General features: G+C 47.7%; 1 protein-coding gene and 1 long non-coding RNA gene across 3 annotated transcripts in view; one reads left to right on the top strand and one right to left on the bottom strand.

The window, feature by feature from the left end:
- The window catches only part of cnksr1 (connector enhancer of kinase suppressor of Ras 1), a 47789-nt gene extending 35305 nt beyond the window's left edge, over positions 1–12484 (bottom strand). Inside the window, exons 1-4 of one of the 2 annotated variants that reach the window (XM_035383625.1) lie at positions 12308–12484; positions 8937–9094; positions 7671–7873; positions 4234–4318 (exon numbers count right to left, since the gene is read on the bottom strand). In XM_035383625.1, the coding sequence (XP_035239516.1) occupies positions 4234–4318; positions 7671–7873; positions 8937–9094; positions 12308–12359 (498 nt within the window). In that variant the 5' untranslated portion in view covers positions 12360–12484. Of the gene's footprint in view, positions 1–4233; positions 4319–7670; positions 7874–8936; positions 9095–10515; positions 10544–12307 lie in introns of those variants that run through there. The other variant, XM_035383633.1, reaches the window with a different exon arrangement.
- Positions 12485–12551: 67 nt separating this feature from the next.
- Positions 12552–14450, top strand: LOC118208717. Its single transcript, XR_004761624.1, has 3 exons — positions 12552–12670; positions 13610–13749; positions 14169–14450. It is a non-coding gene; the product is annotated as an uncharacterized LOC118208717 (long non-coding RNA).
- The last annotated feature ends 4687 nt before the right edge of the window (positions 14451–19137 follow it).

Here is a 19137-nt window from a genome sequence, read left to right as displayed (position 1 = left end):
AGCCTCCACAGGATCTGCACCAGCAGCCTGAGGCAGCAGGTCCGCATTTCAAATCGCTCGCTGGCAACTTCCAACATGGAAACCTCCCACAAACACAAACAACGCGACGAAGGCGAACGAAAGAGCAGCGACTCCTCACTCTGGCGTAAAAAGAGTCACCCGAAAAATCATGCTGGCACAGATATTCCACCCCCTCCCCCCCCCACCCCCCGACCCCCATTCCAACAAACATAGGAGCCCATGTGTCAGCGTGAACAAAAACGTCATTTTCCACATGTTTAAAACACACGAGTTCCCTCACACTTTTTCAAGTCGTAGCTCTAAATTTGGCGGCCGATGGGAAATTGGGGGTCCCCCCCTCCCACTGACACCCCTTCCGAGCTTCTCCACCGGCGGATTCTGAGCAACACGGGAGTAACCCAGGTACAGCGGCCCGCTATCGGCACACTGGTTGGCGCTCCAGTCTAGCGTTGTGAAAATCGGCACGACTAGCTGGCGGGCCGCTCGCACGCCGCCGATGTGAAAGAGCTGGCGAAGGGTCTTGCCGCTGGTGGACCGCCACAGCGCTGATTTGCTCTGGTGCCGGACAAACGGCCCAGCAGGGTGATTTCCTTCTGGGACGTATTCAGGGGTCGTGTTCAGGAGTCGTGTTCAGGGGTCCTGTTCAGGGGTCCCATTCAGGGGTCCCGTTCAGGGGTCCCGTTCTGCGGTCCCATTCAGGGGTCCAATTCAGGGGTCGCAATCAGGGGTCCCGTTCAAGGGTCTCATCGCATCAAGTCAAAATCATAGCTTGTATCCCAACAGAACCTCATTTTTGGCAAAGGGGGGGGGGGGGGGGGGGGAGGGCTGCAAACCGCTTTTGATTGAACATCCAGGCTAATCTGTACTCGTTACAGTCAAACAACATTTAAATTTGGAACCATCAGCATCAAGGCCAAACAAGTGAATGAAAGAGCACAATTCATACAGTACAATACATTCTGTGAATACAATCTCTGTGCACAGGACCCTTCTCATACTCAAATACGTTAAGAACATGCCATTTCCCATAAAAAATAAACAAGTAATAATAAATACTTGTATATCCAGGACTCCCCCTTAGCACAGCGAGGCTTACCACAACGTCCGACGTAAAGGCGTCAAAAACTCAGACGAACCACGGCTCCCAGGCAAAGAAAGCAAAGGCGATCGAACCTTCAGCTCCAGAGAGAACGAGACCACAGCAAGACTCTGAAATACCCACGGAAGAGTCAGCTCCGGCCTACGCGCGCTACGAAACAAACGCTCGTCTTTAGAAACCCACCGCAGCGCAGCCACTGTAAGGAAACCGTCGCAGAAGAACCGAGGCAGATAATTATTTTCCTTTTTTTCTCCCCCCCCCCCCTACAAAGCATTGAGTCAAAAACGCGTTTACAATGAAGGCCCGGCAAACAGGAACCAAGCGAACAATGGCTCGTAAGTAAAAAACAAAAAAACAAAAACGTGCGTGGAGCCACACACCACATGCCACACGCACGCACAATCACCTCATGAATGAATGCTTAAACGTCAGAGGCCACCTCCAGACTCTGCGAGCACGCTAATTACCCACTGAGCAAGAACAACAGTCATGCATTGGCAATCAGTCGGCAGACACCCACCCCCCCTTTAAAAATGCACCCACATCCTCGGAGGGGACATTGTTTCCCCACAGTGTGCGGCACACAGTCATTTCCACACCTTCCTGGCTCAATTCGAGGCGGAAAAACAAGTTATATCAATAACAGGCTCCCAGCTTTCTGCCAGACGCACGGCAACCTTGAACGGATTCCTGAGCTGACAAGGAGAGAGATTTTTACACACACACTCACACTCACACACACACTCACACACACACACACACACACACACACACACACACACACACTCACACTCACACTCACACTCACACTCACACTCACACTCACACTCACACTCACACACTCACACTCACACACACTCACACTCACACAGACACACTCACTCACACGCACACACACACGCACACACTCACACACGCACACACATGCACACACACACACACACACACTCACACACGCACACACACACACACACACACATACAGACGCGCACACACATGCACACTCACATATACACACATGCACACACCCACACATGCACGCACACACAGACACACACACATGCACTCACTCACTCACTCACTCACTCACCTAGCCCAGGGGTCCAGAGAGCTGGAGCTAACAGATGAGAGCAGACCGGACAGTAAGAAATGAGGGCAGGTTCCCCAAAGCAAGCAGCAGGTTGACCCCCCCCCCGTCTCTCCCCCGACTCTGACGGGCCGAACTGGGCTCGCAGCAGGTGAAATGTCAAGTTTCGGTGCTCTCTTCCTCCCACCCTCCCTCTCTCTCTTTCTGTCACTCTCTATCGCCCTCTCTCTCCTCACCCCCACCCTCCCTCTCTCTCTCTCTCTCTCTCTCTCTCTCTGTCTCGCTTTCTGTCTCTCGCTCTCTTTCTCGCCCCCTCAGGGCCGATGACATATCCAAACCTGCCCTCCATCCCCCTGGTAGCAACCTGTCTAACCTGCCTCCCCTCCACCCCGCCCCTCCCCACCCCCTAAGCCCCACCCATGTTACTCTCAACCCCCCCCACCTCACACCCACTCCCAACCTATCCTATCCTCCCCCCCCCCAACATCCCCCCCACCTAAAACACTGGCTCCCATCGGATTTCAGACAGCATCAGGAGGTGAGAGCTTGGCAGCAAACAGGCGAGCAGATAAAGTCTCCTCCTCGGGCTCTGTCAGAGCACGTTCCCCCCCGCCGCCCCCCCTCCACCCGTCCCCCTCCCCCCACCGCCACAGAAACCATTCCAGGTACGCCGAAACAGAGGCATGCGCAGCCTTTGGGGCACACACAAGGAATGTGTGTGTGTGTGTGTGTGTGTGTGTGTGTGTGTGTGTGCTTGTGCTTGTGTGCATGTGTGCTTGTGCTTGTGCATGTGTGCTTGTGTGTGTGTGCGCATGTGTGTGCGCATGCGTGTGTGTCATTGTGTGTATATGTGTGTGTGTGTGTGTGTCATTGTGTGTATATGTGTGTGTGTGTGTGTGTTTGTGTGCGTGTGCTAGTGTGTGCACGTGCGTGCGTGCGTGCGTGCGTGTGTACGTGTGTGTTTGTGTGCTTGTGTGTGTACACGTGTATGTGTGTGTGTGTGTGTTTGTGTGCGTGTGCCAGTGTGTGCACGTGCGTGCGTGCGTACGTGTGTGTTTGTGTGCTTGTGTGTGTACACGTGTATGCGTGTGTGTTTGTGTGCTTGTGTGTGTACACGTGTATGTGTGTGTGTGTGTTTGTGTTTGTGTGCTTGTGTGTGTACACGTGTATGTGTGTGTGTGTGTGTTTGTGTTTGTGTGCTTGTGTGTGTACACGTGTATGTGTGTGTGTGTGTGTGTGCGTGTGTACGTGTGTGTTTGTGTGCTTGTGTGTGTACACATGTATGCGTGTGCTTTCAGAGGTGAGTAACAAAAAAAAACAACCACAATAAAGGCCTCTGGTTCCTCTTTGGCAGAGTCAACAAGCATTTCCAAACATCACTGATGTTCCTTTGCTGAAGGACACACACAACTTCAGTACCAGAAACAATCACCACAAATCACTTAAATCCTGCACATTGTATCCTACCAATTACAAAACCTCTGCAAATGGCTATTAAATCTATACACTGTGAAGGTGCATTTTAGACGTTTTGCATTAATTAACCCTGCGCCATCATATGCAAATACTGACTTGTGCTCTCTTTCTGAATGAAATTTGGCAGAAAATACTAGGGCGATACACAACAGTTGTCTGTAATCAGTAGATGATACTGGGGGGAAGCCATTGGGTGCAGTATTGAGTTCTAGTCAACAGGGCAGAACTGAATTGTCACAGGGAGCAGTATTGGGTAGTTGCCACAGGGGGCAGTATAGAGTCGTCTCTACTAGTCAGTACAGTGTTGAGGCCGCTGGGGGCAGTATAGAGTCACTTTTACAAGGGTAAGTACTGCGTTATGGCCACTGGGAGCAGTATAGAGTCACTTTTACAAAGGGCAGTACTGTGTTGTTGCCACTGGGAGCAGTATAAAGTCAGCTTTACTAGGAACAGTACAATGTGTTGGCCACTGGGATCAGTCATCTTTACTAGGGGCAGTACTGTGTGGTGGCCACTGGGGGCAGTAGTGAGGCAGTACCGGGACACTGACCTTCTGCACGGTGGTCCCCAGCTCCCTGCAGTGTGTGATGATGTCTTTGCTGGCTGTGTAGCCGCTGAGCTGAGAGAACAGGTACCTGCGCATACAAAAACAGCACATTCATACAGGTACCTGTGCACAGCAACACAACAAAAACAGCACATTCATACAGGTACCTGCGCAGCAACACAGCAAAAACAGCACATCAATACAAGAAGAGGCGAGGAACTGAGCATTAAGCCACGTTTCCACCAAAAGTACCAGGAACTACTTTTCAAGGAACTAAAAGGTTCCTTCAGCCCACTGTTGTCTGCGTTTCCACCGTGGTCTAAAGTCCCGCGAAGATTAGGCAAATTAGCCCACTGACATATGAAAAAGCGTCGTTGTCGTCGGTCCATCTGTCCTATATTTTCTTCTGTAACCCCATACTACCACCGAAGTAGCCTACATTATTTTCTAATAACCGGGACAGCCCGAACGGGTTTATTCCACTTATATACAACGGGTTACCAACAATGACTATATATGGTTACTAATCACCTGAAATTGAAATATTCTTCTGCGGCCGTTTGGGCATATTTTACCGTTGTCAAGCAAAACTGTCGTTGGTAGTTGAACTTGGACCGTTGTTATGCAAAAAATAGGATATAACAGGCCAATAGTAACCAGATTGTAACTGTTTTACATATCCTCTCAAACACATTCATTATGTTTTTATGCGAACATTCACTTTCATGTCTTGACATCAGAGACGACAGAACGCATTCACATTCCACAAATAACTGGCAACAACAGCAGAAAACATGCACATGTCGTAAACAATTTGCTGTTGATTTGATTACTTTCTCATCGTCAATTCCATATAGGCTAATCGCAAAATGACAAGAATAGAACGAAAACTCGGACTTCCGTGAAAATTTAAATTAGCAGCACAGCCACCGTTTGCTTTCCTTCGAAGTTACTGCTAGCCGAGCAGCGAAGTGTGCCCTCCAGATGTGCACCATGCACCATAAATTAGTCCATAGTCTTCCTGGTCTTTTTATGGAATTGAAGAATGGCAGAGTAAATTTATGGCAGTCTGAAAAAGCAAAAGGGACGATTACTAGAATTAACCTGTTATTTTACCCTGACAAAAAGTGCGGAAGGTGATTTCCAGTTTGCTTTTACTGTATCACCAATGTAAATTATGCAGAACTACCGCATACCTCACATAACTGTATCAAACGTTTTGAGTCAATTACAACGGGCTAACAAAGAAAATTTGGAAGAAAATATTCAGCAACCGAATTAAACCGTTAGAATGTTTTGGTACGTAATATGCTGTCCCAGCACGAATGCTTAACATTTTATAAAATGAATACTAAAGCAAGAAAAGAACAGAAGAGCACACATAATTCCAAGACGTTGGCAGGCAGTAACCAAAAGTAGGCTACTGCGCTGCATAACATACAAGTTTGATTTGAAGTTATTATGAAAATAAATCGGTTTGCGGCTGCAGATTTTTTTAAATGGCGTTTGAAATATAACACTGCGAGTAGTCGACCAATCAGAAATTTTCAGCGCTTGCGCCCCACCCCAAAAGTTCTGGTACTTTTGGAAAGTACTACCCCCCGAGCAGGGACTTTTTTGGGGGCAAAATAAAGTCCCCGGAATTTAGACCCTAGTTCCTGCGGTCGAAACGCACTGAGTTCCTCAAAAGGTTCCTAGTTACGGGGTAAAGTTCCTGCGGTGGAAACGCGGATTTAGAGACAGCGAATGGGAGAGAGAAAGAAAAAAAGAGACAGAGAGAGGGAAAGAATGTAAGAAAGAAGGGATAGAGGGAGTGAGAAAAGAGGAAGTGAGAGGGAGTGAGAAAAGAGGGAAGGAGAGAGGGAGAGAGGGAGAAACAGAGAGGTAGAGCTGTGTGTGGAGCCAGTCCCTCCAGAACAAGCTGACAGTTTTTGTCCCCCACTCTTGTTGTAAGTGTAAACAGTCCTGTAAACAAACCTTCACACAGAGCAGAAGCCCGTGATTCTGCCCCGAGCTAGACATCCTGTCAGTGTGCCAGCTCATGCACTCCCCCAAAAAACTAAATTCACCTGCAGCTCACTCAGGACACCCGACTACGCTACACTACTGCGCGAGACTCGCTCAACACTGATCTCATTGATGTCATTTTATTATTTAAAAGTTCTAAAGCGAGAAATGCACCGCATGAATAAAATTAGTACCCATTCATCTGACATAGGATCAGTCTACACTTTCAGAGTATAATTGATAAAGTTAAAATATAAACAAGTTCAGTACTGCCACTGTGACATGCTTTATGAATACAGGATCTGACATAGGATCAGTCTACTCTTTTAGAGTATGATGGATAAAGTTAAGATATGAAGAGGGTGAATACTTCTATTCTCAGATGCTTTACGAATACAGACGCTGATCTACAGTCAATCTGGATAAGGCTAGGATATAAACAGGGTCAATACTGCCACTTTAAGATGCTTTATGAATACAAGATCTGACATAGGATTAGTTTACTCTTTTAGAATATAATGGATAAAGTGAGTCTGTGAGACGCTTTATGAATACAAGTACTGATTTAGGATCAGTCTAGTCTCTTAAGGTTAGGGTATGGATAAGGTTAGGATATAAACAAGGTCAATACTGCAAGATGATTTATGAATACAGGTACTGATTTAAGATCAGTCTAGTCTCTTAAGGTTAGGGTATGGATAAGGTTAGGATACAAACAGGGCCAATACTGCCTCTGTGAGATGCTTTATGAATACAGATACTGACATAGGATCAGTCTACTCTTTTAGAGTATAATGGATAAAGTTACCATATAAACAGGACGGAGTGTAGCACAGTGGGTAAGGAACTGGACTTGTAACCGAAAGGTCGCAAGTTATTTACTCGACCGAGATCAGTCTATTTGTGGCCACTTGTTGCCAGGAGACCGTTGTTTTTCCACTACTCACCCCCCCCCCCCCAAAACAAAAAAGCCACCCGAAAAAATCTCAGAAGGAGGAAGTTCCCATAGCTGTGTGACAAGGACAGCAGTGAAATCACACTTTCGGGCTTAAACGCGCGGGACGGCCCGTGGGACGTGAACACAGCGCCACTGCATTTTCTTCCGCTGGTAAAACATTTGTCCCCGTGAGACTAACTGCCGGTTAAGACGCGGGAGGGCGACCCTATAAAGAGGCAAGCAGGGGAACTTTCTAGAAGCTGCCAAGCGGCGTGCCCTGCCAAGAGATCCGGAGTGGCGTGCACCGCAGTCCGGCGTCCCCGCGTACGAAGGGGCGAGGGGGGCGGTGGTGGTTTGAGGAGGGGGGGTTCTAGGCCGTGAAGTACATTTACGCCATGTTTCCTGAAATGAGGTGTACGGGGGGGTGGGGGGGGCATGTATGAGGTGTACGGGGGGGGGTGGGCGTATGAGGTGTACGGGAGGGCGTGAGCCGTACCTGTTGAGCAGAGAGAAGAGTCCTTTTGCAGCAGTGATGAGGTCTAGGACAGACTGCAGTACCTCGCTGGGCAGCTTGGTGGCGCTCTGGCCATCGTAGGTGTTGACCCGCCAGCGGCTCTGCAGGCCCATCTGCATGGAGTGTGCCACGTTGCGCAGCCCCACCGTGTGGCTGCGCAGATTCTCGTTGCCCATGCCGTACATCTGCGCAGACGGACAGACGCACGAACATTACATTACATGCATTTAGCAGACTCTCTTATCCAGAGTGAATTACACAACTTTTTACATAGCACATACATTGCAGCCATTTACACAGCTGGATATATACTGAAGCAGAACAGGTTAAGTGCCTTGCTCGTGGGGAATAAAGAGACAAAGGAGAGGGGGGAGAGAGAGAGAGAGGGAAAGGGAGAGAGAGAGAGAAAGGGTGAGAGAGAGATGGGGGAAAGGGTGAGAGAGAGAGAGAAAGAAGAAAAGAGAGGGGAGAGAGAAAGAGAGGGAAAGACAGAGGGGAGAGTGAGAAAGGAAGAGAGAGAGGGAAGGAGAAAGAGACAGAAAGGGAGAGAGAGGGAGGGAAATATAGGGGGAGAGAGACAAAGAGAGAGAAAGAAAAATGACACCTTCTACAGCGCAGTGCCCTCATCCCTGTGGTGGGGGATTTCAATTTTAAATGTATTCTACAGGAAGGAGCGCCCCCTACTGGCTCCCACCAGCATCTCACGCAGGGGCAGCATTTGCCGGGAGTGAGCAGTGAACATTCCAAAGCATCACTGACTTACTTCCCAAACACCGTTTCCCGAAATTCGCTTTCGTTTTCAACGACAAACCCGAAATGACCTAATTGGATGTTTCACTGGAATGCCCAAACATGCTGACACAGCACTGCTCTGCGCAATGTAATGTAATGTAATATGTAATGCCCTGCGCAAGCCGTCACTGTCAGTGTGGGAGAGCGCTGACAAACGCATGCTCCTCTCTCCACCAAAGCACCTGATGCCGATCGTCCAATCAGAACGCAGTTTGCAAGTGGCAGTTGTGTCACCCTACGGGGCCGCAAGCCACAGACGGCACTGGCACAGTCAAGATTTGATACCACCCTGGAACAGAGCCTTAACAGGTACCAGGCCATGGGGCCCATCCACACACTGGAACAGAGCCTTAACAGATACCAGGCCATGGGGCCCATCCACACACTGGAACAGTGCCTTAGCAGATACCAGGCCATGCTGAGAATATGGACCCTAAAGGTTCCTGTTCAGCCTACCATGGAGCAGAGCTTCTCCACGGCCTCCAGAATGAGCTCCTGGTGGCCGATCTTCTGAACGCCCAGCTGCTCCAGCTCCGGATAGCACAACTGCACCAGGTCCAGTCCAGAGAGCTGCCACTCCGAGAACGGGTACTGGTGGAGGGGGGGGCCCAATCCTGGGGGAGGGCAGGGAGAGAGAGGGATTATGAGAGAAAGAGGGAGAGAGTGAGAAGGGGGGGAGAGAGAGAGGGAGAAAGAATGAGAGAGAGAGTGAGAGAGAGGAATTATGAGCGATAGAGGGAGAGAGAGAGGGGGTAGACACAGAGGAAAAGGGTGAGGGTAGGGAAAGAGGGAGGGGAAGGGAGAAAGGGACCGGGTGAGAAAGAAGAAAAGACAGGGTATGAGAAAGATATGGAGGGAGAATGAAAGAGCAAGACAGCAAATGAGAGGAAGAAAGCAGAACAAAAACACAGCAAGAGATACGCGTGTGACTTCGTGAGAATGCATTTGTGTCAAGAGCCAATGAGCTGAGGTGACAACTGGGGCTTTTTTTCTAAAATGTATCTTCTCAAATAAGAGAGAGAGAAGAGCGGGGCAGAGGGAGAAACACAGTGTGTGTGTGTGTGTGTGTGTGTGTGTGTGTGTGTGTGTGTGTGTGCGTGTGCGAGAGAGAGAGACAGAGAGAGAGGGAGAGAGAGAGAGATGCTGACACACAAGAGAAACTTATGGCTTAACATTTAAGTGATCACATTAGAATCTGTTGAGTTGCTCAGTACTTTCAGCCTTTTCACAGAGAAAGAAGACTGATTTAATCACTGGGAGGTTCAACACTTTAAACGTAAGTTTCTCATCTTTAAGAAAGAAAGGGGAGGTGCTTCACTGACAGGTGGCAGTTGTACAGCAAACCGTACAAACAGGTGACTTCATCGAAGGCGACTGCCGAGCATTTACGATTTTACAACAATGCCGTGACTTCTCTGGTACAAAAGGGCGCGGTGTCAAAATTCAGCGAGTCTCACGAACACCTCATCTGCGTTTCGAGAGTCACAGCGCGTGCATCACAACAGAAACTTTCACCCGCGAGGGTAAAGTGCCCGTGTCTCCATAATTAAAATTCATGAAGAGTTTTAAAAAGCGAGAAAACACTCACTCTCTCACTCTCTCTCTCTCTCTCTCTCTCTCACACACACAATGCGCTAAAGAGGACAGACTGATAAAAGACTAGCACACTCTTCTCATCACGCAAGGGCCACTTGACCATTAAAACAAACCCACAATGCATTGCTTGTAAACACACACACACAAAAAATACATTTAATACATTACAAATAACGGACTGCTGAGAGCAACATGACCTGATCTTCAGCTTGGAGCATACAAGCTGTCTGACAAAAACAATGTTGGGGAGGGAGAGAGAGTCTCCAATGGTGCCTATTGGGTACCCCCCCCCCCCCCCCCCCCCCCCCCCCCCCCCTCTGGTCATAACAGCATTAATTAACCCAAATAGACACCACTGGACACTCGTCTTTTTGCAATATTCCAGAATTCTGAGGCACTGCCCGAAGCTAACTGCCAGACCACGCTGCACCACGTATACCATTTCCCGCCATGGCCAGTATCCGGTTAGAATGCGCTTCTCCTCCACTTCGCCCGGTGGGGAAAACAACCTCCTGCCCCAAACAAGTCTGCGCCTATCCAGGGGAACGCAAGAAAACTACAATACCAATTCCAGATTTGCACCGCGAATTTAACAGAACGGCCAAGTCAACCGAAGCTTAGGTGAAACTCCACTGTGCGTCGCGTTTAACCCCCGACACGACTCAAACGGGACGAGCCCTTACAACCCAACGCAACCCAATATAACCCTATATGTCACAAGCCCATTAGGAAGGAATCGTTCGCTTTCTGCGATTTTGTCATTCTATTTTTGTTTCGCTGCATGCTTTGAGATGGGTTCCCAGACAGATTTTGTTTGCGATTAAGGTTATTTTAGACATAAGACAGAACTTATTTGACCTGCTGGCTATCCGGTTGTGTTTCAAAGCATTAAAAGAGACGTTGTGTAACTACACAGCAAATTGTATGGGGGTTTTAGGTTGCCAGATGCTGCCCAAATGAGTCGGCCTACCTTCAATTTATATAGGCTATTTATAATTCACTATTCATGTGCAGGGAGTTTTCCGTTGCAAAGTGGCCTGGGTGAGTTATTGGCGTGAATCATAAGGAAACTAAACAAAAACAAACAAACAAACAAACAAAAAACCCTCTAGAAATCATTGCTGTCTGTCTGCAGCTAGTCAGGTCGAGGTTCATAGATTTAAATATATATGTTCGCTACAATAAAACAGACAGGCGGGGCAGTTCCTGCGTGGAGCCATCGTGAGACGTGAAAACGGTTAGGCCTACAGACGTTCACAGCCAAATGTGTGTCAGGTGCTCAGGTTTTTTTTTTAAGCAGCGCTAACAAAAACGAACACATAAATCATATACCCGGCTCAGCCCTAACTTCATCTTGCTTTTGAATGTTTTATGATTAATTCAGACCGCAATTATTACGTAAGAGGGACGGGAAATTCTCGTTTATATCCGTGGAAAGGTGCGTATCTCGTCAGTGACTGGCACGGTGCATTTCTAGGCAAGCGGGGTATTGGCCAGTTGCGCTTTCCCTTAAGCCGATTAAAGTGCACTGTAGACTACTGTATTAAACGCAACACGTTTTCTAATGCATGCATCGCAGTTTCGTAAATCACTGCACGTGACAAAGTCACGTACTTGTACGTGTATGTGGTCAAAGCAATGCTATACGAAAATAACAACAACATATAGGTTTCATACAGAAGTGTTCACTTCCAGAACGATTTTAAACGATTTTTTAAAAATGTAAACAAATGGTCATGGCGATCAGGTGTCATTGCGCCAAAAGAAATTGTTGGAGAAAAAAAGCAAGTTGTTGATCAGCGGTGAATATAACTACGTGTGCTCCGGTGGCGCAAGCGGCCAGATCGTGCAACGACATCGTCACGCTCGAGACGGTAGTCGCCCACTTCACTTCGTTGCCTTTCTTAGCGAACAATTCTGTTTCGATGTCACAGAATTTTCCTGTTTTCTCGGGCGCGCCGCGAAAGACGCCACTCATGTATGTGCGACCCTGCAATCTCCCTATCACGTCTTCGGCAGACCTGCTTTTATTTGTGTATGTTCACAAATAGCGACCGTCACACGCTTCACCCCCAACCTACTTCCTCATTCCAAACACACCTTCCCGTCCATAAGGATTGCTGCTGTTGCTGTAGGTATAAGCCGAGTTTTGTTTTCTCTCGAAAGAGACAACAGCCACCTGTTTATTGCAAACTCATAACAGTTTACAACAAAATGAAATAAGATTTTACCTTTGAGCCAATCGCTTACTCTCTCCGGACTCCATGACGTGATAGGCTCCATATTCTGCGTCCTGGGAATGGGCAATTTGTTTTATTTCCGAGTCGGACACTTCGTCCGATCCTTCCGAAACCCGGAGGAAGGAGAAGTCTAATCTTGGTAATAGGCACTCCCACCCACAGGTAGAAGTCTCCGGACAGCCAATAGCAGAATGTTGTTCCCAAACTCTGAGACTGTGTGAACGCGAACAGGACCGACAATTTCCCTGACTGTTGCAGGGAGTGGTAGATGAAAGTTGAATTTCTACTTTTTTTTGCCCTGCCTCCGGCTGTAAGTGAATGTAACAGAGAAACAAGGCCCTGCTTTATTCATAGGTATAATCCTCTTTCTTTTGAACATTGCCTATGGGAATAACCGTTGGTGTCTTTCCAAGAAAGAAAGCGCGAGACATGTCTGCAACAAATGAATGCGCTAACACATTGGCTGACAACAATAATATAAACGGTTGGGTGCATTGCAGTATTGATTGTAATAACGTGTTTATTTATTTTCTGCTAAACTCACCTCAAGCCTCCATATGCATTTATTAAACAATTTAGCACGACTTTTAGGCAGTCTTGTTTGTTGAATTCTTTTTTTATATTGAAAACATGGTCACTGAAAATCCTGTTTGATTTTTAGTTTTTTTTAAATTTTATTTTTATATTATGACGTAACATTTGATTTTCAGTTGCCCTTAGCTAACTTCGCTAACACAAATGCTTTGATGACACATTTATCCAGTAATGCAGCTGTGTATGTACCATAGACTGGTATGTACTGACGTAAGTCAGGTTAAATAACTTGCTGGAGAATCGCAGTGTCAGTCACCGAACTGGGAACCCGATCTGCAGCTTTTGGATTCCAGACTTAATGATTTAACTACTAAAACAATCGGGTGCATGTCTCATTTTAAAGCGATGCATGTGATTCGCTGTTACTGCTACTGCTTCTGCTGTTACAACTACTGCTGCTACTACTACTGCTACTGCTTCTGCTGCTACTACTACTGCTGCGACTACTGCTGTTACTACTACTACTGCTGCTGCTGCTGCTGCTGTTGCTACTACTACTACGACTACTGCTGTTACTACTACTACTGCTGCTGCTGTTGCTACTACTACTACGACTACTACTAACACTAATACTTTGTATGCAGCTTTCTCAAACCCAAGGGCACTTAATAATAATATGTGCTTAATTGAATATACCAATGGCCGATAGCCATGAAACTGACACAAGATTTTTTTTTTTTTTCATTTGGACTCTGGCAGGTGCTTGAACACATGCTACAGCTGCGTCACCTGCCCCACAGGGGTTACGTGTGCCGATCTAACACCTCTCTCTCGAGAAGCCACAGGTCAAAATCAATTCACACGCGTGCTGCTCGTAGACGCTGGTTAAGGTTTTGCTGGTAAGCAGCAAGGGGGTGATGGGGGGGGGGATTGGGAGGGGGAAAGGGGGTGGGCAACCTGCACTACATGTTGTTTCAGTGTGCAAAACAGGCGGGAAGGAATCTGATGTACGGCTAGAAAGAAAAGAAAAAAACTAGCGTCAATTGTGAAGCAGTAATTTAAAATTCATAAGAAATGTCTTGTGGTGGTTAACCTTAGAAAGGCTGAGTGGGGAGAAGCGGGGCCCTAGATGAATAAGCCTATTTATAAGGGTACTACAGTAATCAGAAACGGACACTCGGGTACCGCAGTACTCCAGCTAGGCCTTGAGAAATGAAGTGTTTTTAAAAAACTTATTTGTAGTCCTTTTTTCAGTCAGCAGCAGTAGCAGAGAACTCCAGAGGGTATAACTGATCCTACAGCTGTCCCTCTCTTTCAGGCCTCCTCCTGCGAACACCTCATCCAGAGGCGAAAAAATCCAGGTTCGGAATGTGAAAGTCTTCCCAGGCGTTTTGCTCCAATCACCTGGATTTGCTAATTAGCACAAATCTTCCACCAGGAGGCAGAACTAATTAGTGAAATCAGCCGGCTGGAGTTCATGGGTGGCAGAAACGCACGACAGGATTTTTACTTTCTGACCCCTGGACTTTACACCTCATCCATAAACTGGCTGACATGCTGGTCACCAGTCGGCACCCTGAGCCGACCAGAGGAGGATGGGTTTCCCCGTTGAGCCTGGTTCCCTCCAAGGTTTCTCCCCATCTGCCACAGGGAGTTTTTCCTTTCCACTGTTGCCTTAGGCTTGCTCCTGTGGGGGTTTAGGCCAGGGTTGTCTGTAAAGCGTATTGTGACAACTGTTGTAAAATACGCTATATAAATAAAATTTGATTTGATTTGATCCATCATCCATCCATACTCCCAACCCCACCACTGCCCCTCCACCTGCTCACCCCCAGCCACCCCCCCCCCTCCCCCCTCCCCACACACACACACACACACCCCCACCCCCACCCCAAGTCCTCAAACAGACAGGTTCACTTCTCCTTTTTAAAATCACTTCAAAAGTCAAATTGCGGATCAAAGCAATAGACGAAAAGGTCACGCCATGAAAGAGCTCGCACTGAGATCTAGCGCCCCCTGGTGTTCAAAACTTTTAAGTTCAAGAGAGGGAGGGGGGAGGGGGGAGGGGGGAGGGGGGAAAGGGAACAAAGGCCAACTCCCTCTTTTAAAAGCAAATGACAGTAAAAGCCAGCGATTCTTATATGATATATAAACACTAAATTTCCACCTGTGTAAATGCTGTGAGAAAAGAATGCAATCCACAGGGCCATGCACAGATTTTTTTTGGGGGGAGCATATGCTCAAAATAAAAAGGGACACATCTACGCCTTTGGTAAGAAAAGAAAAAAATGGCTGCAGCCACAAGGGCTCTTTTTTGCAGTATTTTATATGTTGGTGTCTGCCTGTGCACATGCCCGGTCATTTGTATAAGTCGCTCTGGATAAGAAAGTCTGGTGAAACAAAAAACAACAAAAAAAAAACCCCCAGTAAATTCAGGAGAGCTCGTGCGAAAGTATGCCCTGACGGCTGCGGTTTTAATGTCACACCGAGCAGCGAAGTTCTGAGGAAAAGACATTCTGCGCCTTGCCTGGTTTTTGGCTCCTAAAATGTTGGCCGTGTGTGGAAATAGGTAAGGTGGGCTCAATAATAAGTGTGAAAGGATGACACACGGGCTATTCTGCTCACAACACCTGGATTCAATCTCTGTCTGTCCTCAACTTTAACTTTCAATCAAATTCAAGGTTTTTAAATTTCATTTTATCAATGCAAACTCCACCCCTCCCCCCCCTATTTTTCATCCATTTCGAAGGTTGCTGAACTATCGTACTTAATCGTGAGTCACACTTGATGACGGATGTCGACTGTGGAACCCGGAGCCTGAATGAATCCTTGCTTTGTGACACAAGGGTCAGTTCCATCTAGCATTCAATGTATACGATGTAACAGCCGTTGGTTCTCTGAACGAAGGCGATCAGGGTAGTCGGTGAGTGGACAGGATCGTTTCTCCGGTAGATTGACCGCACACTTGCCTGCTATTGAGTATGCACGTTGAATACAACTCGTGTAGGCAACTTGTATACTTGAATAGTAGGCAAATGTCGCAGTTTTCATGCTTTGCCGATGCATCCGTCTGAAGCGAACGCGCGTGATAATTCTGCAAAGCGAGCACCCGTAGCCCTGGCTCACTCACCGTGAACCCACAGACTGTGTAACCAGGTGTGCCGTGACATCGCCACGCCTTCACTACGGATGAAAATTACTACCATACCTTCGCACGCTGGGACACGTTGCTGTGGCGATGCGTGCTGTGTGACTCAGAAACGGAGATGAGAAAACTTCAGATTCCTTTCAGACACAGTTCGACGGTCGTCACTGTGAAATAGACGTGTGTTCAGTCACCGCACAAAAGAACCAATACGATTTTACAACGTTTGATTTTGCGTGCCCGACCTGTTCAGAGCTCAAACCCGAGGTTATTCGACAGACATGGCATACCGTGGTGTCTGTGTGCGTTGTGTCGCGACCTAAAATGTAGGCCCATTGGAAACTTATAGGCTAATCACGGCATCAGCTTCACGGTCACGAATGTTTTAAACATAGCAGCCATTGGCGCTCAGTCACTCTGAATATCTCGTTAATCCTTTGCATATTTCTCGGGAATTTTCACGGGTTGTCGACTGTTCGCCTTTTACACTTTTCTCCCGCAACCGAGCCGCTAATTAATTCTCTCACGGTTGAAATCTTATTGGGAGAACAAAAAATTCTTTGTGCGCCTTCTACTGTATATTGATGGTTTAATTTAGCGTGTTTGGCGCTAAATGCTTATCCGTGACTGGTGGTGTGGGAGTATTATTATATTTTTCTGAAATGCTTTGGAACATTCATGCCCCTGCTGCCATCGATGTGTGCATTTCCCCCGTAAACTGATTTAGTGCGATTGGTAGTTTTATCACCAGTTGGGCTGTCTACAAGATTTGTGACCTCCTGTTTGGCGCTGGCAGGCAAGTGGCGCGATATTAAAAAAAGAAAAAAAAATCCATATTGCTACCAATAAAAAAAAACATGTGTCTTGGTTGGCTACTACAATGTGTGTATTTTACTGTTCTGCCTTTGCATAGCATTGCCAAGTGTAGGCATGCAGAAAGCCGGGATTATCACTCATGCGAAATGTGTCTGCGCTCGGATCGAGTTCCGGCTCCACCTGCGCGCGCACAGCACGTGTTTGGATCTTGTTTTTTTTTATTTTTTCTTTTTTCTTTTTTGGGTGTGGTGGCTGCGCAGTCTTATCAGCACTTGGAATGGAATCAAAACACGAGCACTCTCACCCCTTTTTCACTTTTCCATTTTAGGCATTTAGCATACATTCAGTTATAGTATGTAGTCCATTTGAACAGCTGGATATTTACTGAGGCAGTGCAGCTTAAGCCTCTTGTTATCCTCTCTGGGAATCGAATGAACAACCTTAGCTCCGTAACAATTTATGCTATATATTCCCCCGCTTTTTTGTTTTTAATTAACCTATAATTGTACTGTACTACCAAGTGACATAATAATAGCTTAGAGTTTAAGAAACTGGTTAAGGAATGCTATGTACACGGAAAGATGATCCATGTATCCATCCATATTCCAATCCTCTTATTCCTGGTCAGAGTCATGGGGTGGTGGATCATATCCCAGCATGCATTGGGCTACAGGCAGGAATACACCCTAGACAGATTGCCAGTCTATCACAGTGACAGGATGACATGTTGCCTTAATATTATGATGTATCAACATTAAGTTTGCCTATTGAGCTGATGATAAGAAATGTTGTTTTCTTATCATATGCCCCCCCCCACCCCCTCCAGTAAGCCATGGTGTTGTAGGTTGCTTTAACATTGTTGTGACTTGCGAATGTAACATAATTTTTTTTTTGGTCAACATTATACTTCAGTCTGGCAGAATGAGATTAAATGTTTTCTGCGTAAATGCGTAAATGCGTTTTGACCCGTCCTTAGTTACCCAGGAGCAGTGGGCAGCTGCCTCTCTTGTGCTGCGCCCGGGGGCCAACTCCAGTTCTGAGGCAAGTGCCTTGGTCAAGGGCACCTGCAGGAGCGCACCTAACCTGCGTGTCTTTAAGCCGGGGGTCCTCAGGCTCATCCGGATAGGGCCGGTGCGGGCACAGGCTTTTGTTCCAACCGAGCAGCGGTGATCCCACAACACACCCGATTCCACTAATCAGGGTCCTTAGCAAAGACGCCAGTGGTCGATCGTTAGAGCCAGGAGTGCTATTGCCTGGTTGGAATGAAAGCCCGCACCCACACCGGCCCTTTTTTTGGATAAGATTGAGGACCCCCCCTTGCTTTAAGAGCTGCCCTGGACATGCGCGCGCAGTTCAGCCGATACAAAGAAGCTTCCCCCCCCCCCCAAAAGCGAAACAGCGCCGGAGCGGATTTTTGAAAAACGGCGCAGCTAACTCGCGCACGCGGAACTCTGCGATACAGAGCGGCCGCGCGCCTGTCGCTCGCTCGCTCGCCCGCCGGCGGCGAACGAGCGGGAGAAGGGTCTGCCTGCCACCGCGCCGCCGTTACCGCGGAAACCCCTCGCGCCAAGCCGCGGGCACGCCCTTCTCGGGTTAGAGGGGCTCGTGCAGAGGGAATGAACGATGATGTCATCGCTGCTGCCGGGTTGTCCCCGGTCGATGTCTTTAACGGTTAACCCCTTGGGCCACAGATGAAAAGAAAAACAGCAGCATATAGTTATGTAGCAGCATACAGTTTTCTGTAGCAGCTACGCTGTGTGTGTGTGTGTGTGTGTGTGTGTGTGGGGTGAGGGTGAGGGTGGGGGAGGGGTGTGAAACCTCACTATCATACATTATCATTAGTTCTTTTTTATATTTCTTTTTATTGTTGTTATTGCAGAAAAAATCCTTAACCTGGACATTTCACAGGTACTGGCCTACCCTGCCCTGAGCTGAGTGTGCTGCAGTGTTCCTTATTTAAGGCCAGTCCCCGTGAAGTGCCCTGGTGAGGAGTCCTTCTCCGGTTTTGACCGTCCTGGCTGTCGAGCACTTAGTCAGGTGGCCGGCATCTTCCTCTTGTATGATTATTTATTGATTTAATTACAGGTGGCTGATGGGATGCCCAGCTGCACTGCTTGAGTACAGTCACCCCCCCCCCCCAAACCTTCACTGCCTGTCTGTAACGGTTCACATCAGGTGTAAAACCTTGGCACCAGCTTACAGGTGTGCTGGTTAATGGAACAGCTCCGCCACACCTCCGCTCAGTCTTCCGAACCCTACACCCCCCACCCCACCCCACCCCACCCCACAGTCTCCGTTCCGCAACCTCCAGGTGACCTGCGCGGTC

Source organism: Anguilla anguilla, chromosome 1, assembly GCF_013347855.1.
Source record: "Anguilla anguilla isolate fAngAng1 chromosome 1, fAngAng1.pri, whole genome shotgun sequence".
Lineage (NCBI taxonomy): Eukaryota > Metazoa > Chordata > Actinopteri > Anguilliformes > Anguillidae > Anguilla > Anguilla anguilla.
Note: the sequence above shows the minus strand (reverse complement) of the source record. Positions and strands in the feature narration are given on the sequence as shown.